General features: G+C 38.2%; 1 protein-coding gene and 1 long non-coding RNA gene across 2 annotated transcripts in view; one reads left to right on the top strand and one right to left on the bottom strand.

Annotated features, from left to right (window-relative positions):
- The window catches only part of LOC141434983 (uncharacterized), a 37,924-nt gene extending 21,318 nt beyond the window's left edge, over nt 1-16,606 (top strand). Inside the window, exon 4 of the mRNA XM_074097478.1 lies at nt 16,575-16,606. Coding sequence (XP_073953579.1) covers nt 16,575-16,606 — 32 coding nt within the window. The remainder of the gene's footprint in view (nt 1-16,574) is intronic.
- Nucleotides 16,607-22,170: 5,564 nt separating this feature from the next.
- Nucleotides 22,171-23,387, bottom strand: LOC141435087 (uncharacterized). The gene is made up of 2 exons (XR_012452112.1): nt 22,863-23,387; nt 22,171-22,730 (listed from the first exon to the last, which is right to left on the bottom strand). It is a non-coding gene; the product is annotated as an uncharacterized lncRNA (long non-coding RNA).
- Nucleotides 23,388-23,684: the final 297 nt, after the last annotated feature.

Here is a 23,684-nt window from a genome sequence, read left to right as displayed (position 1 = left end):
ATCCATGGAAAATTAAACTTTCCGAACAGGGAAAGATAAATTGAATTACCTCTAAATGGTTTCAATTTCGACACCATGGGCATCCCTAATGCTCCAATTTCAAAATCGAACGCAATGCCATGCGTGTCTATGACGTGACGTACGTTTTTTTTTTCAATTTCAAACATCGAATGGAAGCTTGGAGTGTTTATTTTTTTAGAATAATGGCATTGTTTGTGACAAGATTTCACGTATCTCGATCAAAAGCGAAGTATTTGGAACCATGGAGGTTTTTTGGGCGTGACTGTGCGGTTTTGTACAAACGTACCTATATTGACGGGTGAACTACTGGCTGGTTAGAAAAGCACATGCATAATCTCTTTTGACTATGCTGGTCAAACATAAAATAGAGGTAGCTCTCTGCCAATGTTTCTAGGGGAAAACATACTCTCGGGTTATTTTTACCTCAGTCCAGCAACGGGCTTGACCTTCAGTTCATTGCCAAAGGATTAAACGGCCTGAAATATTTTTCATTGAAAATATGATTTATTTTTGGAAAAATATTAAATTTTTTACCCGGTACACATTACGAGCTTTCGAATCTTCGATACCTACGCAATTTCGATAATCAACGAAACGCTTATAGTTCTCGAAACTTGAAGAACGCTAAAAATTCTTAAAATTTGGCCAAAAATTTAAAATTCATCCAAACAATGAAGGAAACCCTCTGTAAAGTTTCCCAATTTCCCCGACGTTGGATACAACAAAACGTCCAGAGCACGAAAGGTTTCAACTTTGATCGCTGCAAGTTCAGTTTCACAACGAGTTTGTAATCCACCGATTGTGAGTAGGTACATAATTAGTAATTAAAGTTTAATCATAATTTTCGTTGAAAAACACAATCAAACATTAAGCCATCGGGCGCTGTCAGCCGCGCGCGATTTAAAAATCGAACTGTCAAACCCGACCAGAGATACGACACACTTGTCAAATTATTTTTTCTTAGGCACAGGAATCGAGTTCGGCCGTTGTCAAATTAGACGCCGTGTGTTCGATATTTAACACTTTGACGCTGGCAGCTAATCCTCGAATTATTTTTCTTTTTACATCGTCTCGTGTGTCATGGCTGCATCGGAGTAATCCTTTTAAACGCGGTCTTGGTAAATAACCATCATCGTATTTCTTAGCTTAGGTATTTGGTTCGGAAAAAGTAAAAAATTCAAATATTAATCCAATATTAACTTACTGATTTCAGTCGACTCTATAAAGCGTTTTTCCGAGAGTGCTGTAAAATGTATGCATGCACCGTAACTCGACAGATTACTTAGGTAGTTTTTACTACTCTTTCGGTAAAAGACTGTAAATATCTGGATTATTTCTAGGGGACGGTATGGCTTCCTGAGATGCTATAGCTAAAGTCGACGAAGTAGAGTCAACACCTAAGCCCTGAGGTCATTATGGCCTATTGCACTCAGAATCACAATCGCTTTAACCAATTACATATTTCTGTCTGTTGCATCCAAAGAGGCGACTTGCACTGAAATTTATATTCCATTTGTTGATCTGAGGTTCTGCACATCGATATTCACGGGTAAGCAAAGCACCAATCTTACAAACAAAATTTCACACGCATTGCGTCAACAAAATTCATAATTCGTCAAGTCACTAACGACGCACTATTGTATTTGTACCGTCTTGTCCACCCCCGTCAAGCCATGGCTTCCCAAGTAGTCCATTGTGAGTATTGCTAAATCATTGATCGACGATAAATAGATCTGTGATCTATGGATCATTCACACGCATCGAGACAGGTGGCGAGCGTGCTTGTTTGATTCGATCGAATCTTAAGTTTTGAAATAGGAATGGCTGCTTGTTTAGATTGCGTTGTCAATGATTGTTGTTACAAAATGTCATTGCAAACTGAATTGTTCGATAAATGTTGAAATTTTGTTTTAATTATTAAACCTAAGCCAAGTTGTCTATAGAGTACTTCACATAACAAAAATCAGTTGAAATAAACAAAACTTCGTACCTATAATTTAAGCTGTTTAAATCATCCAGGGAAACAAAATTAATAATTTTAAGTGTTAGTACCTACCTACCTACTGCAAATATACCTAATCATTTCCACGCAAGTAAAGAAGCGGACAATGAGCTAGTTGAAAAAAAAATATAGTCCAAAAAAGGAATAAATATTTTGAAATTTGAATTTGGAAGCCCGATTCGGTGTGGCCAGGTCTAAAATGCGTTTGTCGTGTAATCCTCTGGGGATGTGGATTATTTTTTTGCTTTTATTTTTTACTTTTAAAAATTGTCCTCGCGTGGGATATGGCTATGGCGACGTGGGTCGGTATGCCGGTTTATTAATTTCGAATCGGTCATTGTTACACTGGCAATATTGATTGACACGTGTAGGCAAGGTGTGTGATTAACTGAATTCGATGCGACGCGGTCGCTAGACGTAAAAAGTGTCCTTAAAAAGTATCAGCTATTTATTTCATTGTGTTCGAAAATTCATTCTTATAATAGTACTAGCTTGTCCCTGCGGCATCGCACGCATAACCATTATATTTGATAGTCGAATTAAACTTCTGGGCTTTTATTACATTCTCATGGGTACTTCCAAAAGTTACATCGTGCATAGTCTTCATAATGGTCTTCATTTACATTGTACGGCGAATACCCGAGCAAAATTCCATGTCTTTAGACTTAGTGGTTAAAGATTATAGGATTCTACATGGATCCCAGCAGGAATATCGGGATAAAACTTAGCCTGTATGTGTGTCCATAATATGTCCAGACGTCCCGTACCCGTTACCTACATAGTAAATGTGATCTAAATACGTCCAGTCGATTTAGCGTGGAGGAATAACAAACACACAGCATATACACAGGTTCACAAACTTTCGTATTTATTAGTAGGATTATGTAACAATCCGCATACTCAACTCTTGTTCTGAGAGGAGGCTGTCAGTATTATAGGCTGATGATGATGATGATGATTATGTAACAAATATCAGCTTTTATGAGAGCAGTAATTTTGAAAATTTATTTCTCACTACGAGTATTTTGTTCTCTATAATTTACAAGCTTAACTTGCAACGTTCGTATGTGTGTATACCTATGTATACATATAAGTAGGTGGTCCTAAAATCTTTCAAGTCGAATAGTCTAGAGTTCTATGATTATGACCAATTACCGTCAGGGTCTTATAAATCTAGTTACTTGTAGCTATATAAAATCGAACTCTATCGCGGGCCGGACCGTGGGCTCTTCCGCTTTCTTTCCGCGGGCCGGATTAAAGGGGCTCGCGGGCCGTAGTTTGGCAACCCCTGCCTTAGAACGACACAATGATCAACATGTGCATCTTTCAGGATATCATCGGTCAACCTCGTGTGAGGCCTGAGTATCCTGCGTCTTCCGATTCGCGGTCGCCTTGAGATATACTCGTATGTATCTATATCTGTGCGGCCTGCCCCATTTGGGAATAGGTAGGTACAGGCGTGATGTTTATGTGTGTGTGTGTGCGTGTGAGTAAAATAATGTGTAAGTAAGTGCCTATTATGTTCGTGGGGGTGTGTGTGTGAGCAAATATGTGTAAGTAAGTAAGTACCTATTCTGTTTCTAACTCCTTCAGGCTAAAACTGTTTGTTATTGTTGGTGGTTGTGAAATTGTATTTTGTTTCTTTTCTATTGTAATAAAGAGTTTACATACATTATACATACATTTTACATACACTATATGAGGTACGTATATAGATGAAAGTCTTCAGTTTTTATTTCGATAATCCCACGGGGTCGGGATATTTTTTTAAATCTCAACCGCTATGTTTCGAGTCATGTTTGGCACGGTTGCTTTTAGAATTTAGATCATCGTCAATGTAGACCATGGTGTATTTTTTGGGAATTCCTACGGGAATTAAGTAGAATCCTGGAATTTCAATTCAACTGCCAGAAATCTAGGTAGTCTTTAAGGCTGTAATTGCTTTCTATGTCTCTATCGATAATGATACAACGGAAAACAGTGTGATGCAACCGCAACAATGGGTCCCTAGGGAGAGCCCACACCGAAGATGTTAGATAAATATCTCTGACTCGCTCTTTCGTGTTATGCGCCGCCTTATGACGCAACAAAGGAGTATCTTGATATCCTCGGTTTATGAAGTTCCGCTGTAGAGCGTCCTCTCAGAAGCTTGGGCATAGATCCCATGCAGGCACACTTCGGTTTGGAACACATACACACACCATTCAATTTCTTCGCAGGTGTATGTGTACAGGTAACATCAGACCCACATGCTCGTTTGCCATCCAGTCGAATAAAAAAAAAAATCGAGATGTGTTCCTTCACCTTAAAGGTCCATCCATCCCAGCCTATATACGTCCCACTGCAGGGCGCAGGCCTCCCCTCAGAATGAGAGGGCTTGGGCAGTAGTTCCCACGCGGGCCCAGTGCGGATTGGGAACTTCACACATACCATTGAATTGCTCTCAAGCAGAGGGTCGTGGGTTCAAACCCCGGCTCGCACCTCTGCGTTTTCGAAATTCATGTGCGGAATTACATTTGAAATTTACCACGAGCTTTACGGTGAAGGAAAACATCGTGAGGAAACCTGCGAAGCACCTTAAAGGTCAACTCACCATAAATATCGAATGTAACTTAGGACAATTCCGAAAACTTCAGAGGTGCAAGCCCAGGATCGAACCAGGGACCCGCTGTTAGAAAGGCTTCAGTTTAGGCCATATCTCAATCGACTTTCCCATCTGTCTGATCCGTTTCATGGCGGATATCGGTTATTTCCATGGAAAATTGGTATCGGTCAAGTGTGAATAGCTTCATATAAAATATTCCGCCACTGGAACATCCATTTAAAATACTTACGCACCCGACATTCGATAAGTGGAAACTTGAACTACGACGGATTTTTAGAAACAGTAGGTAAAATCAAAATAATAACGATATCATTGCAAACCCACGTGTCATATTTTAACATCCGTTGCTCAAATACACTCAGTTAAGATTCAGTTACATCTTCGTCAACAAACAATTTGATGGATAGGCTGAACAACAAATACACCTGTGTACACGACGACGAAAAAAAAAGTTCATTCATAGCGAGCGGAACTGCTGCATTCTTCGCCGGACAAAGGATATCGCGGGCCATAGACAATATAGATGTTCCCACGTTTTTTTTAAACGGTAGCAGAATTTATGAGGCGCGCTAAAAAGGTTGTAATGGCTAATAGTTGTTAATTGGGGTTTATCTGGATTTATAATGTTATTCTTTGGCGATTTATCGATAAATGTCGCCGTTTAATATCCTTAGTTGATTAAATAGATTATTGTAATAATTTAACATTTAAAGAGCGCGGTTGTTTTTGCGGTAGGCCCTCTTTTGTATCATTTATACAAATTTATTTAATATGAAAATGCTAGAGGTACATATACATCGATACACCAACATACACCTGAGTAAATTTGGAGTTTCCATGCATTGAGTTTATGATTTAACTTCGATTAAAGTAAACAAACATCCTAAATATTATCTATAACAATGATTTTAATAAATGCAAAATTTCACTCTGTGTAAACATGCGAAGCAATGAGGGCTAAAAGACGGGTGACATATCGCTAGATGGCGTTAGTATCGTCAGGTTTTTTGACGTTACGGTCTTACTTGCAATTGGCTCATTTAGTTATTAGCCAATTGCAAGCAAGATAGTACGTCAAAAAAACCTCACGATGCTATCGCCATCTAGCGATATGTCACCCGTCTTTTAGCCCCAAGTGTTGAAGTTCCCAATCCAAGCTGGGTTATTGTGGGACGTAAATGATGATGATATCGACCGGAAATAATGATGATTATGATACCTAATGGTGTTTTATGGTCTGGTACAACCATAAGGACTCGAAACCGCAAGATCATTGGGAAGAAGATGGAAAAAACACTTTTTTTAATAGTCGTAATGGTATTTACTACTGGTCAATGACAAAAATCGATTAGTTAAGTTTTTGATTTTGATAAAAAAACATTTGAATCGATAAAAGTGAGTTGACTCACCAACACAGCCTCAAAGACTTTATAATAAACGTAATGGAAATTCCTGCGGTGTAAGTAGTTACACGTACCTATTGTAATAAAATATTATTATTATTTATCCCTGATATTACAAGCTTTCTCCCGACACAGCTACCGAACGAATTCTTAGAGTATAATTCTAAATTTAAACACCGCGCGTTGGCGGTAAAATGACCATAAACAACTTTATTTTTTTCTCTCGCCCGTCCCGCCTTTTGTGCCAGTATCCTGCCCTTTTCAGTCAGGCCTTTTTAAGGTAGAAATTTATTATGTATACTTTCGGGCATGACCAGTAGCAGTTTTTAATTGTGAATTATGAGGTTATATTTTTGTGTTTTTTTCGACGTAGACGTTTCCTGGCGGATCGGAAGGTGACCTTTATGTTTTTTATAGACCTTGCTTTTATTTATTTCGGCTGGTTTTTTGTAATTGGTTTGGATTCGTAGCCTTTGAGGATTAGTCGAGCGGAACGGTTAATGCGTTCGATTTTTGAATGTAGCGGATGTTCTTCCTAAACTTAGGAATGCTAGTGGCGGACAGGAAGCGTAGGGATCAGTGTAAATCAGTTGATATACTTTTTATTGAAAGTTTTAATACCTATTTATAACCATCAAGTTTCGATTGAAGTTACCACCGCATAAAATTGTCCAAAAAAAGGAAGTTCTCAATTCGGTATTAGTATACGTACCTGTTTTATAAAATTCCTTTTTGTAACATAAAAACTTCAGACAGAACTCGCTCGCAGAGCTTTAAAACCAAGGCTATACTTATGAAAATTCCGATCCGACTTTTCCCGAAAAACCATTTCGCACTACATCTGTAGTAGGTACTTAGGGTAGGTAGGTACTAGGCATTATTTAGGTTAATATGACCACTTCCAATATAACGGATACATTTTTGACATAACTAACTAAATGAATTTTGGACGCAAATCTCACTGTGCAACCCCCTCGCACTTGGCATGGAGTATTAAGTACGTGAGTACCCCATATCAATGACGGAGGGGGTCGTACGCAACCGACATTAAAAACTTCAAGACCGCCGCAACTTTAAAAACTGCTTTGATAATCCAAAAAAGGGTTTGCGATACGCGATTGTTAAATACAGTCGAACAAACTATGGTAGTGCCACGAGAGTTGAAGTGAATGATTACACACACAGCTACATGAAGGATTGCACAAAAGGAGAATGAATGAAATTAATGAGTGAATTTCAAAATCCAGCTGTCATTACATGACATGTTCTTGTGTGCGTGACCTCGACTCTGGTGGCACTAAACAGGGTGGAACATTTTAATAATCAATTTCATCATGATTTCTTTGACAAAAGTATGGGGTGTCTACCTGACATTAGTAGTGCAAAGGTTTCATCCTGGTGCACGAATCAGTTTGTTCGACTGTACATACATAGGTAGACATAGATTCTGAAGACGAGTCCCTCCAACTCAGTTCATTACGTACTAATTAGGCTAGCGTTTCGTAGCAGTAATTAATACTTAATTAGTCTTTACCCGCTTCGCAAGCGTAAAGCATTAGATCCAGCAGCAAAACATTAGAAATGGCATTTAATAAACAACCTCCCATCCCAGCCTATATACGTCCCACTGCTGGGCACAGGCCTCCTCTCAGAACAAGAGGGCTTGGGCCATAGTTCCCACGCGGGCCCAGTGCGGATTGGGAACTTCACACGCACCATTGAATTGCTTCGCAGGTTTGTGCAGGTTTCCTCACGATGTTTTCCTTCACCGAAAAGCTTGTGGTAAATTTCAAATGTAATTCCGCACATGAATTTCGAAAAACTCAGAGGTGCGAGCCGGGATTTGAATCCACGACCCTCTGCTTGAGAGGCGATAGGTCAAACCACTAGGCCACCACGGCTTAATAAACAACCTGCCATAGGAGTTTCCAATAACTACATCGTAGGTACAACACAACGGTATCCTTTCATTTCGCAACTAACGTTTGGCGACCTGATTTATTTCGCAACTTTTCATTTCGCAAACTCTAAAACTGTAGATATTTCAGAATTTATTTCAGGGCTAATCGTGTAGAAAATCCTTTAGGTTAGGTTAGGTTAGTTTTATAAAAATCCTGAAATATTTACAGTTTCAGAAATATTGAACAGTTGCGAAATGAAAAGTTGCGAAATGAAACAGGTTGCTAAACGTTACTTGTGAAACATTAGTGAACCAACATTTCACTAACGTAAAAACTTAAATAAAATAGTACCTGTCGCTAATTGTAGTAGTTAAAATTTTGAGATTTTATTTCCACCTTGTGGGAATATCGATATTCAAAGTAGCCTATGTATTCCAGATGTCCAGTGTCCAGTCATATTCATTACAAATTTTGCTAAAAATAATTCCACTAATATCATAAATACGAAAGTCTGTAAGTCTGTTTGTTTGTTTGTAACCTCACCACGTCTAAACCGCTGAACTGATTTACAAGAAATTCTATAAATAGATAGCTTGAATCCCGGGGAAGGACATCGGATAATTTTCATCCCGCAAAATTAGATATAATAGCCATGTACCTATATTTATTTTACTGAGTTGTGTAGGGTTGATCATGTCTCTAGATTCATCCTGTAAATAATAAAAAGTGAAATAAAAAATGAAAATGAAAAATTGTTTATTTCCCTTATTAACTAGTCTACAATTTCCTTTAGTGGTAGGGACTTCCTTTTAGTTTAGTGAACCTGTGTTAGGATGCCCCGCTCCTCCATAAGTCTATACAGGAAATATTACAATATAAAAATTACTTATATTCTTAATTTAATACACTAAATGACGGTGATGTGTGTGCGTGCGTGCGTGTGTGTGTGTGTGTGTGTGATATGCCACATATTAGGTACACTTAATATTGAACTCGGTACAATAATAGCTCCGTGTCATCATAGCTTAGTTGTTTCAGCCATGTAGTTAGTTTCATCCTACATTTGTATAGGATTAATTGATGAATATTGACTATCTAAGGTTGAAATCTAGGGTTTTGTGTAAAAAGTATCGTATACCAAATCTGTTGCCCCCCACTGGCTACCCTTTATTGTGTATTAAGGGTTGCATCTTTGGATATACCAATTAATAAGTATTTGGCGGATCCACACCTGGGTCTTAAAAAAAGGTTAAAAAGATTTCAAAATGCCAATTCTTCACGTACGGGAATTATAATCGGCAATGTAGCGTGCCCCTTAATCCATAGACTCTTTTTTCTCGCATCGTTTTTAGGGTTCTGCACCTTAACAAGAAAAAACGAAACCCTTACATAACCATTCTGTTGTCCATCTGTCTAACTTTCCGTCCGTCTGTCGAGTTGATGCCCATTTTCTTAGGAAAGCGTAGATATTAGGTACCTACTCAATCCCTTGCAACTTGCAATCCCTTGAGGCTGTGCAAAATCAAACTTCTAAGTTAATACAATCAAAAGTACAGTCAATAAAAATTGTGGTTTTATGGGTACAAATTGCCTTACCTATAATAATCAAACTTATGGGGTACTTCTATAAGTAGTTGTGCTAGAAACTTAAAATTTAGCACGCAGGCTAGGCTCTTATAGCACAAAGTACAACCAATAAAAAGAAATCTGAAAATCTAAAATTTTCATGTCTTTCTGTCTATGTCAGTAACCAATAAAAAATTGCGTATATTTTGCTTAGAAGTAGAGCTCTATAGAATGTGTTTCATAAATACCTCATCATCATCAGTCGAAAGACGTACACAACGACAACTCGCCACTTGCATCGGTTGCCCGTAACTCTCGCGATGTGGCCAGTCCACCTAGTAGGGGGCATGCCAACGCTTCGAAATTCAAATTCAAAATTCAAATGATTTATTCAGTAAATAGGCTGCAATGGGCACTTTTACACGTCATTTTTTTTAAACTACCAGCGCTTCGTCTTCCGGTTACTGGCTAATCCAGGTTTTTTCCCCCCCAACTGTTATGTTCTTCGAGCGATGTCCTTGCCACTTCAACTTGGTAAATTTGATCATTTGGGGACTGAATTAAGAAACATACTTACCCAGAAAAAAACTTCGTTTTATTACCTTATACCTATATGTAAGTATATTACGGAAACCTTGGTGCACGAGTCGACTCGCACTTGACCGTTTTTAGTTTGTAGGTACTGGCTGGCTGGATACTGGATTTGCGTCAGCGATCCTTTGGTGTTGGTGTATGACGCGGGAGTGTTATTGTCTGTGGCGTTTTTGTTCTGTGGAGACGAAGGACCATTGAGATTGTTGTGAAAACTTGTGGAAATTCAGAAACATTATTGTCTACACTGGAATCACAATCGTTTTCACCAGAAGCCGTATTGCATGATGTTTCTGATGCTCGCGATCGCAATCAAATGACAGATTTCGCATACAAAAACTGTCATTTGATTGCGATCGCGAGCATCAGAAACGTTGGACAATACGGCATAGGTAAATTTATGTGCACCTTATGAAAAAAAATCTGGCCATATAGATAGAGCTTTAATGCTATACTTGGTGTGAATAGGTATTTAACTTAATGTAAACAAAACAACGTCAATTGGTGTCTGAAATATTGAAACTCCCCCATTAAACTCATACATTGGACCCAGGCTCTATGATAAGTTGTCTGTTGAGTTGCAGGAGCTGTTAGAAGTGCTGAAAATCGTAGTACTGCATGTGACCATAATCCTTTGCACTTAGATATAATAGTTTTAAACATCAAAGTAAGAAGTTTATTTTGGGCTTCTCTTTTTCGGAATTTAACACTTTCTACCAGAATTTATTTCCCTGACTGTATTTGGCTTTCCTCTAAAGTTGGTAACAACTAACATATAATTTATATTTATAAATAGTTTATAATTGATGTAATTATTTCTTTACGATGAGATATACATAATGTAATATATTATTTTTTTTTTTTGTTTTTCAACTAAATTTTTGACACTAACCAAAGCACAAAGCGGCGATCGATTGCTCTCTCAGAATGATGACGCTTCTATGTAACTAGCCCTAACACAGGCCTTGGTCTTTTTGGGCTGTTACTGCACACTTGTCTCTAAACGCTTATCTGGATCAGTATCACAATAGTCTTAATATTAGTGAAATACTAACTGTATCAATGTTGTTGAATGAAACATACACTATACATACACTATAAACTATCTAAACATTTACGTTTCTGTATTGAAATACACTAGTCTTAGTTTGTATTACAATGAGTCAATGATAGATAAGTATAGATAAGTAAATTGAATAAAATCCTTGAATGTACCAAATCTGGCAGCTGAAGTTTGTTTACATTTAGTTACATACTTATTCAAACCAAGTGTAGTTAGCCTTTACCTGAGGCTTTGCTAATACATTCAAATCCGATCCCCGGAATATCAGTATAAAACTAACCTGTGTTGGCACTGCTATTCTATCTGCATACCAAATTTCTTCAAATTCCGTCTACACGTTTCATAGAGACGGTACAACAAACACACACACACACACACACAGATTTTTGCATTTATAATAATTAGGTTGGTAGTAGGATCATCGCTGTAACATCGTCGTCAAAAACCGAAGGATAACAAATAAGTTGACTATAGATTAGCATTGCAATGCACTCGTGCATTAATAAATAGGTGTACTTAACTCGGCATAATAAGGCATTAAGCAAGCTCCTGGTGTGCGTAGGTGCGTGCACACACCTAATAAGCATCTAATAACCAAAAACTTATCATATCAAGCATTTAATGAGTCTTAATCCACGGTTATACAGCTTCACTATCAGTCGAAAAGCGCGGGAACCTTTGTTTTCTTAATTCAAAGGGGTACCAGAGTGCCACAGACAAAACATTCGATTTGGCGATAGCATAGACAATTGAATGCGGCACGCGGCGGCGCGCGGCGGGAAGTGGTGCGCAAATTGAGTGCTCCAATTACGGTGTCGGGTGTCTAGATGGTATTATACAGTAGGAGTGATTCTATGGTTTTTTTAAAACGAATTAGCAGGCACTAACGATTTTACCCACAATATCCAGGTGCGTTGTCAGAAAAAGAGAAATTTACTTGGGCCACTGGCACATATATGGCCATGGCTGGTATATTATGCAAAAATGCAAAAAGTGATCTTGCTACCACGCGGGACTTATTTACTATTTTAAAAATTAATTCACAGTCCCTGTAGAAATATTCAAAACCAACTATTACAGAGGTAGAGTGAGCGTACTATTAGAAATTATCGAACTAAACTTGAGAAATCTCTTTACAAATGACTTAACAAAAATAAACTAAACTAAAAATAATCGCCACAAGGTCATCCACCCTGTACGTTCCACCAGCTCCTTATTTGCGCGGCGCACGTGACCCAAAATGGCGACGTTCGAAAATCGAATAAATCAAGAGGATTGGTGGCTAATCGGCGCGCGAAAACATGGAGTGGCCATGACCCGGCATTAGGGGTAATCGGGTAACGTATGGGTAATGGGTAATGAATATGGGGTAATTAAATTTAAGTTTATTCCTTAGTACCAACTTTATGCGACTTGTCTTACCATAATTGGTGGTGAATTTTTAAATGCATGTCGACGGTTATAGGGAAACAAATTTTTTTTTCTGACCAGTGATTGACGTCTATTTCACTTGATGGTGAACGCATTAGAGACCGAACCGAAGATAGAGCTCACTAGTTCAGTGACAGACAACCGATTCGCCGAGGTCGCCTAAAATATTACATTCATTATTTACATTAGTAACTATGTTTTTTTTTATTACACTTGATGGTAAATGAGCAAGTGGGTCTCCTGATGGTAAGAGATCACCACCGCCGATAAACATCTGCAACACCAGGGGTATTGCAGATGCGTTGCCAGCCTAGAGGCCTAAGATGGGATACCTCAAGTGCCAGTAATTTCACCGGCTGTCTTACTCTCCGCGCAGAAACAGAACAGTGCAAGCACTGCTGCTTCACGCTACGAATAAATAATAAGTCTTCACGGCAGGATTAGCGAGCAAGATGGTGGTAGCAATCCGGGCGGACCTTGCACAAAGTCCTACCACCTTAAGTTTGTTTTATATTCAATGTTATATGAATAAATATTTGTATTTGTATTTTGTATTTGTATTTGTTATCAGGTAATACCGTAGATTCTTGAAGGACAGGTTTACAAGCGATAAAAACCAATAAGTAGGTACTGCGATTCATAATAAGTGTTTATTTTTGTGATCTATTACGAGTTCTAAGGATACGACGAAGATAAATTTAATTTATAATTTATTTATGGTGACTATGCAAAAGCTTTCCAATATTTCATTGCTTAGACGAAATCTGAAAATATATTTGAGTATTATAAGTTTGATGAAGATAACTCGCGGGGAGCTTACACCGATCATTTCCCTCGATAAAAGGGACGATAAATTGAAAAAGTCGAAATCGAATATTTTATCGAATAATCCCGATTCGCATCAAAGAATTTTCATAATTCATTTTTTTGAAAATTAAAATTACCAAATTTAAAATTCCCCGCGCAAACACGGAAACGTCATTTTTAATTTGTTTCGAATTTCAATAATGAAGCGCGGGTGGAATTCGAGAGCCGTAGGTTTTTAAATTGTCTATGCCTTTTGTGTGTTGCCAGCCGACTTAGAAGTGTGGGCGTAGGTCTACTTGACATTTGCCGCGTAGGAAAATTGAATTTTGTAAATTTCAAAGGATCCGGTCGCGTGGAAAAACCGTTATTAATTAATTTGGCTAACCGTGATACCTTTTTTATTATCGTGCATGAATTTGCATCGTTATTTCAATTTGATCTATTTTCTTGACGATAGCGAATCGGCGAATCGGCGTTTCACTTTCACATTACTTGCTTTTCTCATTTTCTAACATTGGATTGGACGGTTGAGTGCGTTAGAAATGTTTTAGGGCATTATCAAAGTGGCTTGGATTTTGAACTACAAGTGTGGTGCATTTTTTTTAAACTAACATATTGTGTTCGCAATGCAACCTCACTGAAAACGGGGTAAATTAGTGGGGTCACAAAGAAAATGTGAAAAGGAAGAAAATCTGTGGAAAATTGTATTATCAGGAAAATTGGGAAAAATAAATAAAAAATCAGACCTGGGTAAATATTTCAGATTTATTTTTCTGGAATCGTCAGAGGCACACATACACCGAAGTTGTGATATTCAAAAGCCGAGCATTTAAACTATAGTTTACATCAGGGTCGGTTCTCGCTACAGGTAGGAAGTTAAACTAACTTAAATGTTATGTGTAATCAGATTCCCTAATAACGTTATACCACCATTTGTGTAAAATTACGACTAATTTAAATTTTCATCTCAAGAGAAAATAAACATTTGGGCCCACCTCATGGGACAGGGCGTGGCCCCACGCCGGGTACTCCCTCCGGTTTCCTCCGGCGGTGATCTCGGGAGCCTCGTTGTTCTGCCACTGCCGCCACGATGTGATGCCCCGGAGCTAAGCGTTTGCCTTCATGCTTGGATCATGCGTCTGTCTTCTTCTCATGAAGAATGATGATGTTGAGATGAAGGGATGCGGGATAAAACCCCGAGGAAGAAAACCCGAGAATTCCGGTTAGATCCAGTTAAAATACTGTTAAATCTTGCAGTTAAATTTCAGTTAAAACCTCAGTAAAACATCAGTAAAATCCCCTCCAGTAAAACCTTGTGGAACATGAATGCCATACCCGCAAACACGTGGAAATCGTGCATAAAAAAATGTATGTGCTGGACCCGCCAACCCGTCGATCTTCCATCGCCGATTTATGGGTTTGTTGTCGACATTAAATAAGATTTAACTTGAAAAAGTGGAAATGAGAAAAGACAGTCTTTATAGAAAAAATGGAAAATGTGTTCTTGCGTCCGCGTCGCTTCGGCTCGCAAATCGAAAAAACGAGTGTTGCCAGAGCATTTCCAGTGACAGCTCTGTCAGTCAACCCGGAATCTTACCATTTTGGCCAACGTACAAAATTTAAGAAATGTTCTTTTTAGAATATAAAATATGTGAAATGGAGTCTAGGATTATTTTTTCTAAACCTGAAACGATATTTAAGAAAGGGAAACGCAAAACTTGGGTGAATAAAGTGTTCGGTCTGACAGACCATAAACTACCAATGGAAAATATGTTTTATTTACTGGCTACACTTGAAATGATTTAAGGACGAAGGACAATAAGTGGCTCACCAATTCACGTCACGGGAACCACAAAATGTTAAGACGAAGCGCGCGAAAGTTTGAAATATGACACTTGTCATAGTGCCGCGAAATTTAAATTTTAAATGCGAAAACGCAACGTTACAATACCCCCTCTCCAAGGGAAAGGTTCACATAGATGTGAACCTGTCGCTGTCCCAGCGACTTACTCCTAGAACAAGTCTAAAATATTTACCCAAAATCTTATCTCTAATCTAAGATAACAGGTAACCTACTCCGATCACCTGGGAAAACAACAGAAACCAAACAAAATCAGGACGGAATTTCTACCGTTAAATAAAATTTAACAAACTTAACAGAAAATTCCTAGTAAAATATAGGAATATTCCTAACTAAATCTAAACCTTTCCATTCCAGTAACTATCCATTCCAAAAAATTCCAGCAAGCCAGGACACATCACTTGCAACCAATGTCTGCCAGTCCGGGCGAAGATGTTATAAAACCAACCATGAAAAAAAAACACTAAACAGTATCCAACCAAACCAATCCACCTATCTACACTAACCAGAAACTTTCCAACAACCACTCAACTTCCAAACAGCAAAATCTCCAGACTACGAAAAAAAACTCTCAAATAATAGCCGTAAGAAAAACTTACAAACATCCAGCTACAAATCTTCCAACTAACCACCAAAAACTCAAAACCTCCACTTAACACTTCCATAACATCCACCACAATACTAAATAAATCCTCTACCTAACTTTCAAAATATCCGTCAAGGTTCCAAAATCACCACCTAAAATTTCCAATAGCTAAACAGTCTTAAGTTTCCCAAAATGTTAACTTAAAGACCTAGCAACCAACTCAGCCATAAATTGTTCAAAATGGAAACATCCAATCCCGAAACTTTGCCACAAAATTACTGGCCAAGAAAAGATAAATTGAATTCCTATTAGTTACAAAATTATATTCAATTCAACAACAGTGAGTAGGCAGTCATCGTTATCTTGTTATTTTCTTCACAGTCATACTCTTCTCAGCTAAAAATCTCCTAACATACATCATGCATACAAGCTTCCTTTCATACTCTCTTATACATATACACACATACAACAGCAATCTTACCAATAATGAATCAATAAACTTGTTCATCATTTCCTAGCAACCTTTCGGTGTACAACTACATAACCTGTGTTGACACTTTGAAAATAACCACTGACATATCTACATCACCGCAACAACCCAAACTCTACTCACGACCGATTTTACTCAACACCCCAAAATTTTCTCAACAACCCAACCTACTCAACACCCCAAAACTAAACAACTTAACGACCAAAACCCGAGTTAGAACTAAGTTTTAAAATCCTTGATGTGCCAGGTACCTATACCCTGACCATCAAGTCGTTCTAACTCGTACACCAAGGGTGAGAGTACCTTCTTTACCCTGCACTTTTCGTATTTAGGTGCCAGCTTCGCCATTTTAAATTTACTGGCGTCGCTTTGCACAAAAGTACGCTTCCAAACAAAATCTCCCTCTTTAAACTTGGCTGGCCGCCTCCTCAAGTTATAATACTTGGAATTGGTAGCGTGAGCCTTTAACAAATGTCCTCTCACCTCTTCGAAAATGTTAGCCATGTGACCAAATTCTCCCGCATACTCTTCTCGTGGCATACCAGGTTCATAAGCCTTGTCGGAATCTCTGTAAAATTTACCATTAATTACTGGCTCTCTGGCATGAACTAAGAAAAATGGTGAAAAATTAGTACTTTCATTAATGGCACTATTTATGGCAAATTGAATTTTGCAGAGATTTTGGTCCCAGGATCTATGGTTATCCTTTACATAGGATGAAACTGCTACCATGACTGTTTTATTAAATCTCTCTACCAAATTAACTTGCGGCGTGTAGCGTGGCGTGTAGTGCAAGTTAGGAATATTATAGCGTTGAATCATGGCTCGGAATTCAGATCCCGTAAACTGCACACCGTTATCTGCAATTACGGTTTCTGGAACCCCATGAACCAGAATGATATTGTTTTCAAAATGTCTAGCTACTAACGCACTGGTAGCACGCCGAAGTGGGAACAAAAATGTGTATTTAGAGAAACAACAGGTAACAACCAACAAAAATGTGAATCCGGAATTTGAGCGAGGCAAAGGACCAACTAAATCTACAGAGAGAACTTGAAAAGGCCTATGGCAAACTTTGGGCTGACCCATCAAACCAGCTGTGCCTTTAGTGGAGTGCTTGTAAGCTGCACAGCTGTCACAGGACTTAACAAACTCGACAACGTCTTTGTGCATCCCCGGCCAAAAGTAACGAAGACACAATCTCCTATGGGTTTTAAAAACGCCAAAATGTGCTGCGGTAGGGTCACAGTGGTTCTCTTTTAAAATAGCCTGCCTATCTCCCTTCCTAACTACCTCCTTCCAGTCAAACTCGTTCAAAAGGTTGTATTTACTTTTACAATATCTGTACAACTTCGCATCCTTAACGGAAAAATTTGGAAAATTTGCAGGAAAGTCAATACAACCCTTTAGAACTCTGTCATACCAAGGATCTGCAACTGCGTCCGACGGAGAAACATTAATGGCATCAACTTTCAAAAGTCTCGAAAGAGCATCTGGAACGACGTTGTCAGTGCCTCGCCTATGTTCGATCTCGAAATTAAATTGAGAGAGCCTACACCCCCACCTTGCCAATCGGCCTGTGGGATTCTCCAAATTCATGAACCACTTCAAGGCTGCATGATCTGTAATCACCTTGAATGGACGTGAACCGAGATATGCCTGAAATTTTTCAACGACAAAGATGACAGCAAGGGCTTCTCTCTCTGTTGCACTGTAGTTCTGTTCACTCTTAGACAACGCGCGACTCACGTAGGCAACAGGGTGATCAATACCATTGATGTTTTGGGACAGCATTCCACCTATACCATAAGCAGAAGCGTCGCAGTGTACTGAAAATGGTTTAGTAAAATCCGGGACAGCTAAAATAGGAGCAGACACAAGTAAGTTCTTCAGGGTATTAAATGCAGTTTCTGCTTCCTCACTCCAGGTGAACGGAGGAGCCTTCTTTCCTTTGCTAGTTAATCTGTTTAAAGGGGCAGCAACTGTGGAGAAATTTCGGATAAACCGCCGATACCAGGAACAAGTTCCTAAGAAAACCTTGACATCCTTCGCAGATCCTGGAGTTGGAAAATTTAAAATAGCAGCCACCTTTTCAGGATCTGTCCGAAGACCAAACTCGTCAATCACATATCCTAAATATTTCAGGGAACTCCTAAAAAAATTGGACTTTTTAAAATTTATTGTTAAATTAGCGGACCGCAATTTCTCCAAAACCCTGTTTAAAAGAAGTAAATGTGTATCAAAATCTGAGCTAACAATGATGATGTCATCTACATAACAAAATACCCTGCCATTTTCAATGTCGCTGCAAAAATTGTAACCAACTAAAGCATCCATCAATCTTTGTTGTCTGGCTGGAGCTCCACAAAGACCAAAAGGCATAACCTTAAACTTAAAAAGACCACGACCTGGAACTGTAAAACTTGTTTTCTCCTGTGAATCTGGATGTAAAGGAATTTGCCAAAAGCTGGAACTCAAATCGATTGAGGATAAATACCGAGCTTCTTTCAAGCTATCTAAAATCTCGGGAATGTAAGGCATGTTATAAGCATCACCCTTTGTTACTGCATTCAGTTTTCGACAGTCTAAGCAAAACCTCCAGTCACCATTTGCCTTCTGTACTAGGAGAGCAGGGTTGTTCCAAGCACCTTCGCTAGGCGTGACTACGTCTAGCTCCAGCATCCGGTCCAACTCTGCGTTCAAAGCGATCTTCTTCTCTGGTGACAAAGGGTACTGCCTCGTACGCAGGGGAGCTGCCTCTCCCGTATCAATAAAATGTTGTGTTAAATGCGTCCTACCCAGACCTTTACTTTCAAAAGAAATGTCATGAAATTTATTTATAATAGACTCAGCTAACTCCTTCTTCTCCGAACCTAAATCGTCAAAACCTTGTAAAGTGTGTATCTGGTCAGAATTAATGGCATTCAAAGAAAACAAGGAATCAGAGGGGTATCTATAGTTAATTTTATCAAAAATTTCAGGTGCTAAGTTAAATTCCTTCCAAAAGTCGCAACCCAAAATGATATTTGAAACTATAGTTGGAATGAGATGAAACTTTATAACCTTGGTTATATTATTAAAGGTAACTGGGACAAACATGTACCCAATTGTTTTACAATTTACCCCATTCGCAACACTACATGATGTGTGAGATGTTTCATGCCAGTCAAAGCCAAATTTAATTAATTGAAGGTGAGAATTATTCCCCAAAATGGAAATACAAGCACCAGAATCTAATAGTCCACACACTTCAAAATTGTTAATAAAAATATTTAAATGTGGTCTAATGTCATTAGGATCAGGTGAGAATAAAACCGAAGCAATAGATTTAAAACTGTAAAACTTAGCAACTGAACTTAACTGATCACCGTTACATTTGCTTCGGTTAGAAACTAGTTTTTTGAATTTACACACTTAGGACAATTTAGAACTGTGAAACCTTGTTCCCCACACTTGAAACATTTAACAGAAGTAGGTGTTGCCCTACACTTCCTAAAAGAATGATCAGTCTTTCCACATTTGTAACAAACAGGTTTTTGCACCGGTGCCTTCTTCACTGGAACTGGTTGTTGAACAACGGCCGCTACTGCTGGCTTTGACTTTCCACTGTAAGAATACTCTGGACTCAATGTAAGTTTTGGAGGCTCAGTAAATAAATTGGCTCGCTGCTTAGCTGACTCTAACAACCTACATTTCGCCTTAAGCTCTGCCACAGACCGAACTTCAACCAATGCTAACTGTTGACCAAGGCTCGGCCTAATGTTGTGCAAAAGAATCTCCAGTTTTTCTTCTTCACCTAAAGGCACACGCAGCCTGCTGAAAAGGCAGGACATGACAGCAATGTAAATATGTACAGGTTCATCGGCACCTTGAGTGCGGGCCCGAATCTCCCCTTTCAACCTATAGTCAAAATCAACAGAGTCGAACTCCTCTAATAACAAATCCTTGAGCTCCGTCCAAGATGTGACCTGTGACCGAACACCTCTCAACCAAATTAAACCCTTGTCTACAAACAACAATGATGCAGACTGGAAAAGCTTCTCATCCGAAACACAAAAGGCAGCCTGCAGCTCCTCAATGTTCTCCAGGAACGACCTAGGATCACCAGTACCATTAAATCTGACTTTCCATTTGGATAAATCTCTATCACCCGAGCACACAATATTTGTAGGAATAGGTGACTCTACCTCTTGTTTAATATTTATTTTTGGTTTATTCAGTGCCTCTTCCGGCACCTGAGCAGGGTCATCCTCAACATTCGGATTGCTACGCGTTCCTACCATTTTGAAAAATTAAAAGTTAAACGCGAACAAAAATGGTGGTAAAACTCACAATAAATGTTCCTAAATTCTATGGCTTAACCATTAATGTCAACCATTCAAAATTAAAATAAATTCTTGTGACTTAATAAAATCACAGTGAGATGCTGTACCACAATACACAACAATAAATAAATATGCACATAAGTATCAAAACCAAAAGTTGTTACACTCCAGAAAAGTATGGCGAGATTCTGTACTATGAACTTACTACAGCAACACTTATTATTATAAAAACAATATTAATTACTAAAGAAAATTGTTCCAACAAAATTTATGTAACTTGGTACAAACTGCAGTGTGCTTCTGTACTACAATAGCTATAAAGCTCATGTACTAAATAAAAGTTAATAAAATGAAACACTTCGACAAAAGTTATTAAACTCAATGAAAACTATGGTGCGCTTCTGTACTATTAATCAATGCAACACTTTATGTACTTTGAGATTATGATGTCTTATTGTTAACAAGTATGTGATTCAGACAAAGCAAGGTTCTTATGACTCAGTTGAAAATTTATACTGAGCTTCTATACTGCAAATTTTTACACTATGTACCACTAATGAGAATTCAGTCTTAGATTTGTTCAGTCATGTTATTTATTACTATTATTACTCAACTATTTGGAAAAGGAAGTAAAGTGCAATGTAATTTTGATGTAACTTTGTCTTAGAAAAAAAACTGTTTAAACAATTGTCTACTAAAAGGTTAAAATAAAATGCTATGAACACAAAACACACTGAGAATGTAATAAAATATATGAAAGTTCTTCAATTGAGTGTCTCTCAACTGAACAGAAATTATCTGAAGGACACTTTATGCTATTATTAAATATGAAAGTCAATTAAATTTTCAGAAATTTTTACCCGAAGGACAAAAATGTTTTCATTAAAAATATGAAGGTTAATATGGGTACTTAATCACAGAAACCCGAAAGAAATACACACAGATTGAGAGGTATAAATTCAGTGTAGTGTTTTAGGGCGTGGCAACTAAAATTGTACACAAAATGGCCGCCAGCTTAGCTGAGCGAACCTGTACAGCTTAGCTGAGCGAACCTGTACCAACCAATAAGTCACTAAAACACTCACCTACTCACTACTCGACTATGCAAACAAATTTTAAGAAATCATAAAGGTTTATGAATTTGTGTATTAGTGAAAATAAAACTTTTACTAGTACACAAATAACACAATTAAATATTCAGTGTATTACTGACAATTAAAACACAAAATGTGCACATACACAAACCATCAGTGAATTTAAACTTAATTACTGATATGAAAAGTAGTTAACGCTACAAGTTAAAATTTAATTTAACAAACACATGTAATGGTGGTATAACTCCTACTCAAAAGAAAGGAAAAGAATTCCTACCAAAATAAAGGGAAAGTGGGCGCCATTTGCAACCTCACTGAAAACGGGGTAAATTAGTGGGGTCACAAAGAAAATGTGAAAAGGAAGAAAATCTGTGGAAAATTGTATTATCAGGAAAATTGGGAAAAATAAATAAAAAATCAGACCTGGGTAAATATTTCAGATTTATTTTTCTGGAATCGTCAGAGGCACACATACACCGAAGTTGTGATATTCAAAAGCCGAGCATTTAAACTATAGTTTACATCAGGGTCGGTTCTCGCTACAGGTAGGAAGTTAAACTAACTTAAATGTTATGTGTAATCAGATTCCCTAATAACGTTATACCACCATTTGTGTAAAATTACGACTAATTTAAATTTTCATCTCAAGAGAAAATAAACATTTGGGCCCACCTCATGGGACAGGGCGTGGCCCCACGCCGGGTACTCCCTCCGGTTTCCTCCGGCGGTGATCTCGGGAGCCTCGTTGTTCTGCCACTGCCGCCACGATGTGATGCCCCGGAGCTAAGCGTTTGCCTTCATGCTTGGATCATGCGTCTGTCTTCTTCTCATGAAGAATGATGATGTTGAGATGAAGGGATGCGGGATAAAACCCCGAGGAAGAAAACCCGAGAATTCCGGTTAGATCCAGTTAAAATACTGTTAAATCTTGCAGTTAAATTTCAGTTAAAACCTCAGTAAAACATCAGTAAAATCCCCTCCAGCCTGTAAGCGAAGGAAAACAAAAGTCTTAGAGACAGAACGGAAAAGGTGGAACATGAAGGGCGTGCCCACACCGTATTTATAAAATTATTTGGAAGAAGGAAAAACATAGGAAAGCAAGGCGAAAACACTTACCGCAAACACGTGGAAATCGTGCATAAAAAAATGTATGTGCTGGACCCGCCAACCCGTCGATCTTCCATCGCCGATTTATGGGTTTGTTGTCGACATTAAATAAGATTTAACTTGAAAAAGTGGAAATGAGAAAAGACAGTCTTTATAGAAAAAATGGAAAATGTGTTCTTGCGTCCGCGTCGCTTCGGCTCGCAAATCGAAAAGAACGAGTGTTGCCAGAGCATTTCCAGTGACAGCTCTGTCAGTCAACCCGGAATCTTACCATTTTGGCCAACGTACAAAATTTAAGAAATGTTCTTTTTAGAATATAAAATATGTGAAATGGAGTCTAGGATTATTTTTTCTAAACCTGAAACGATATTTAAGAAAGGGAAACGCAAAACTTGGGTGAATAAAGTGTTCGGTCTGACAGACCATAAACTACCAATGGAAAATATGTTTTATTTACTGGCTACACTTGAAATGATTTAAGGACGAAGGACAATAAGTGGCTCACCAATTCACGTCACGGGAACCACAAAATGTTAAGACAAAGCGCGCGAAAGTTTAAAATCGACTCGCATAGTACATTCCGTTAAAATTCTGTCATAAAACTGCAAAAGTCCAGATGGTGCTCTCCAAAGTGCTTCCGTTTCACGGTTTCTTAAAGTAGAGGTTTATATCTTTTAAAAATAAAATAAAGTAAGTTATAATATGAAGTAGTCTTCGGATTATTGGACACAAGTTGTTGGATAAATTGAATGGATAGTTCATCCGTTCAATTTGTGATTATGTAAAATACGACATAACAAGGCATGCTATTTACAAGCATGTCCATCAATC

This window comes from Choristoneura fumiferana, chromosome 14 (genome assembly GCF_025370935.1).
Source record: "Choristoneura fumiferana chromosome 14, NRCan_CFum_1, whole genome shotgun sequence".
Lineage (NCBI taxonomy): Eukaryota > Metazoa > Arthropoda > Insecta > Lepidoptera > Tortricidae > Choristoneura > Choristoneura fumiferana.
Note: the sequence above shows the minus strand (reverse complement) of the source record. Positions and strands in the feature narration are given on the sequence as shown.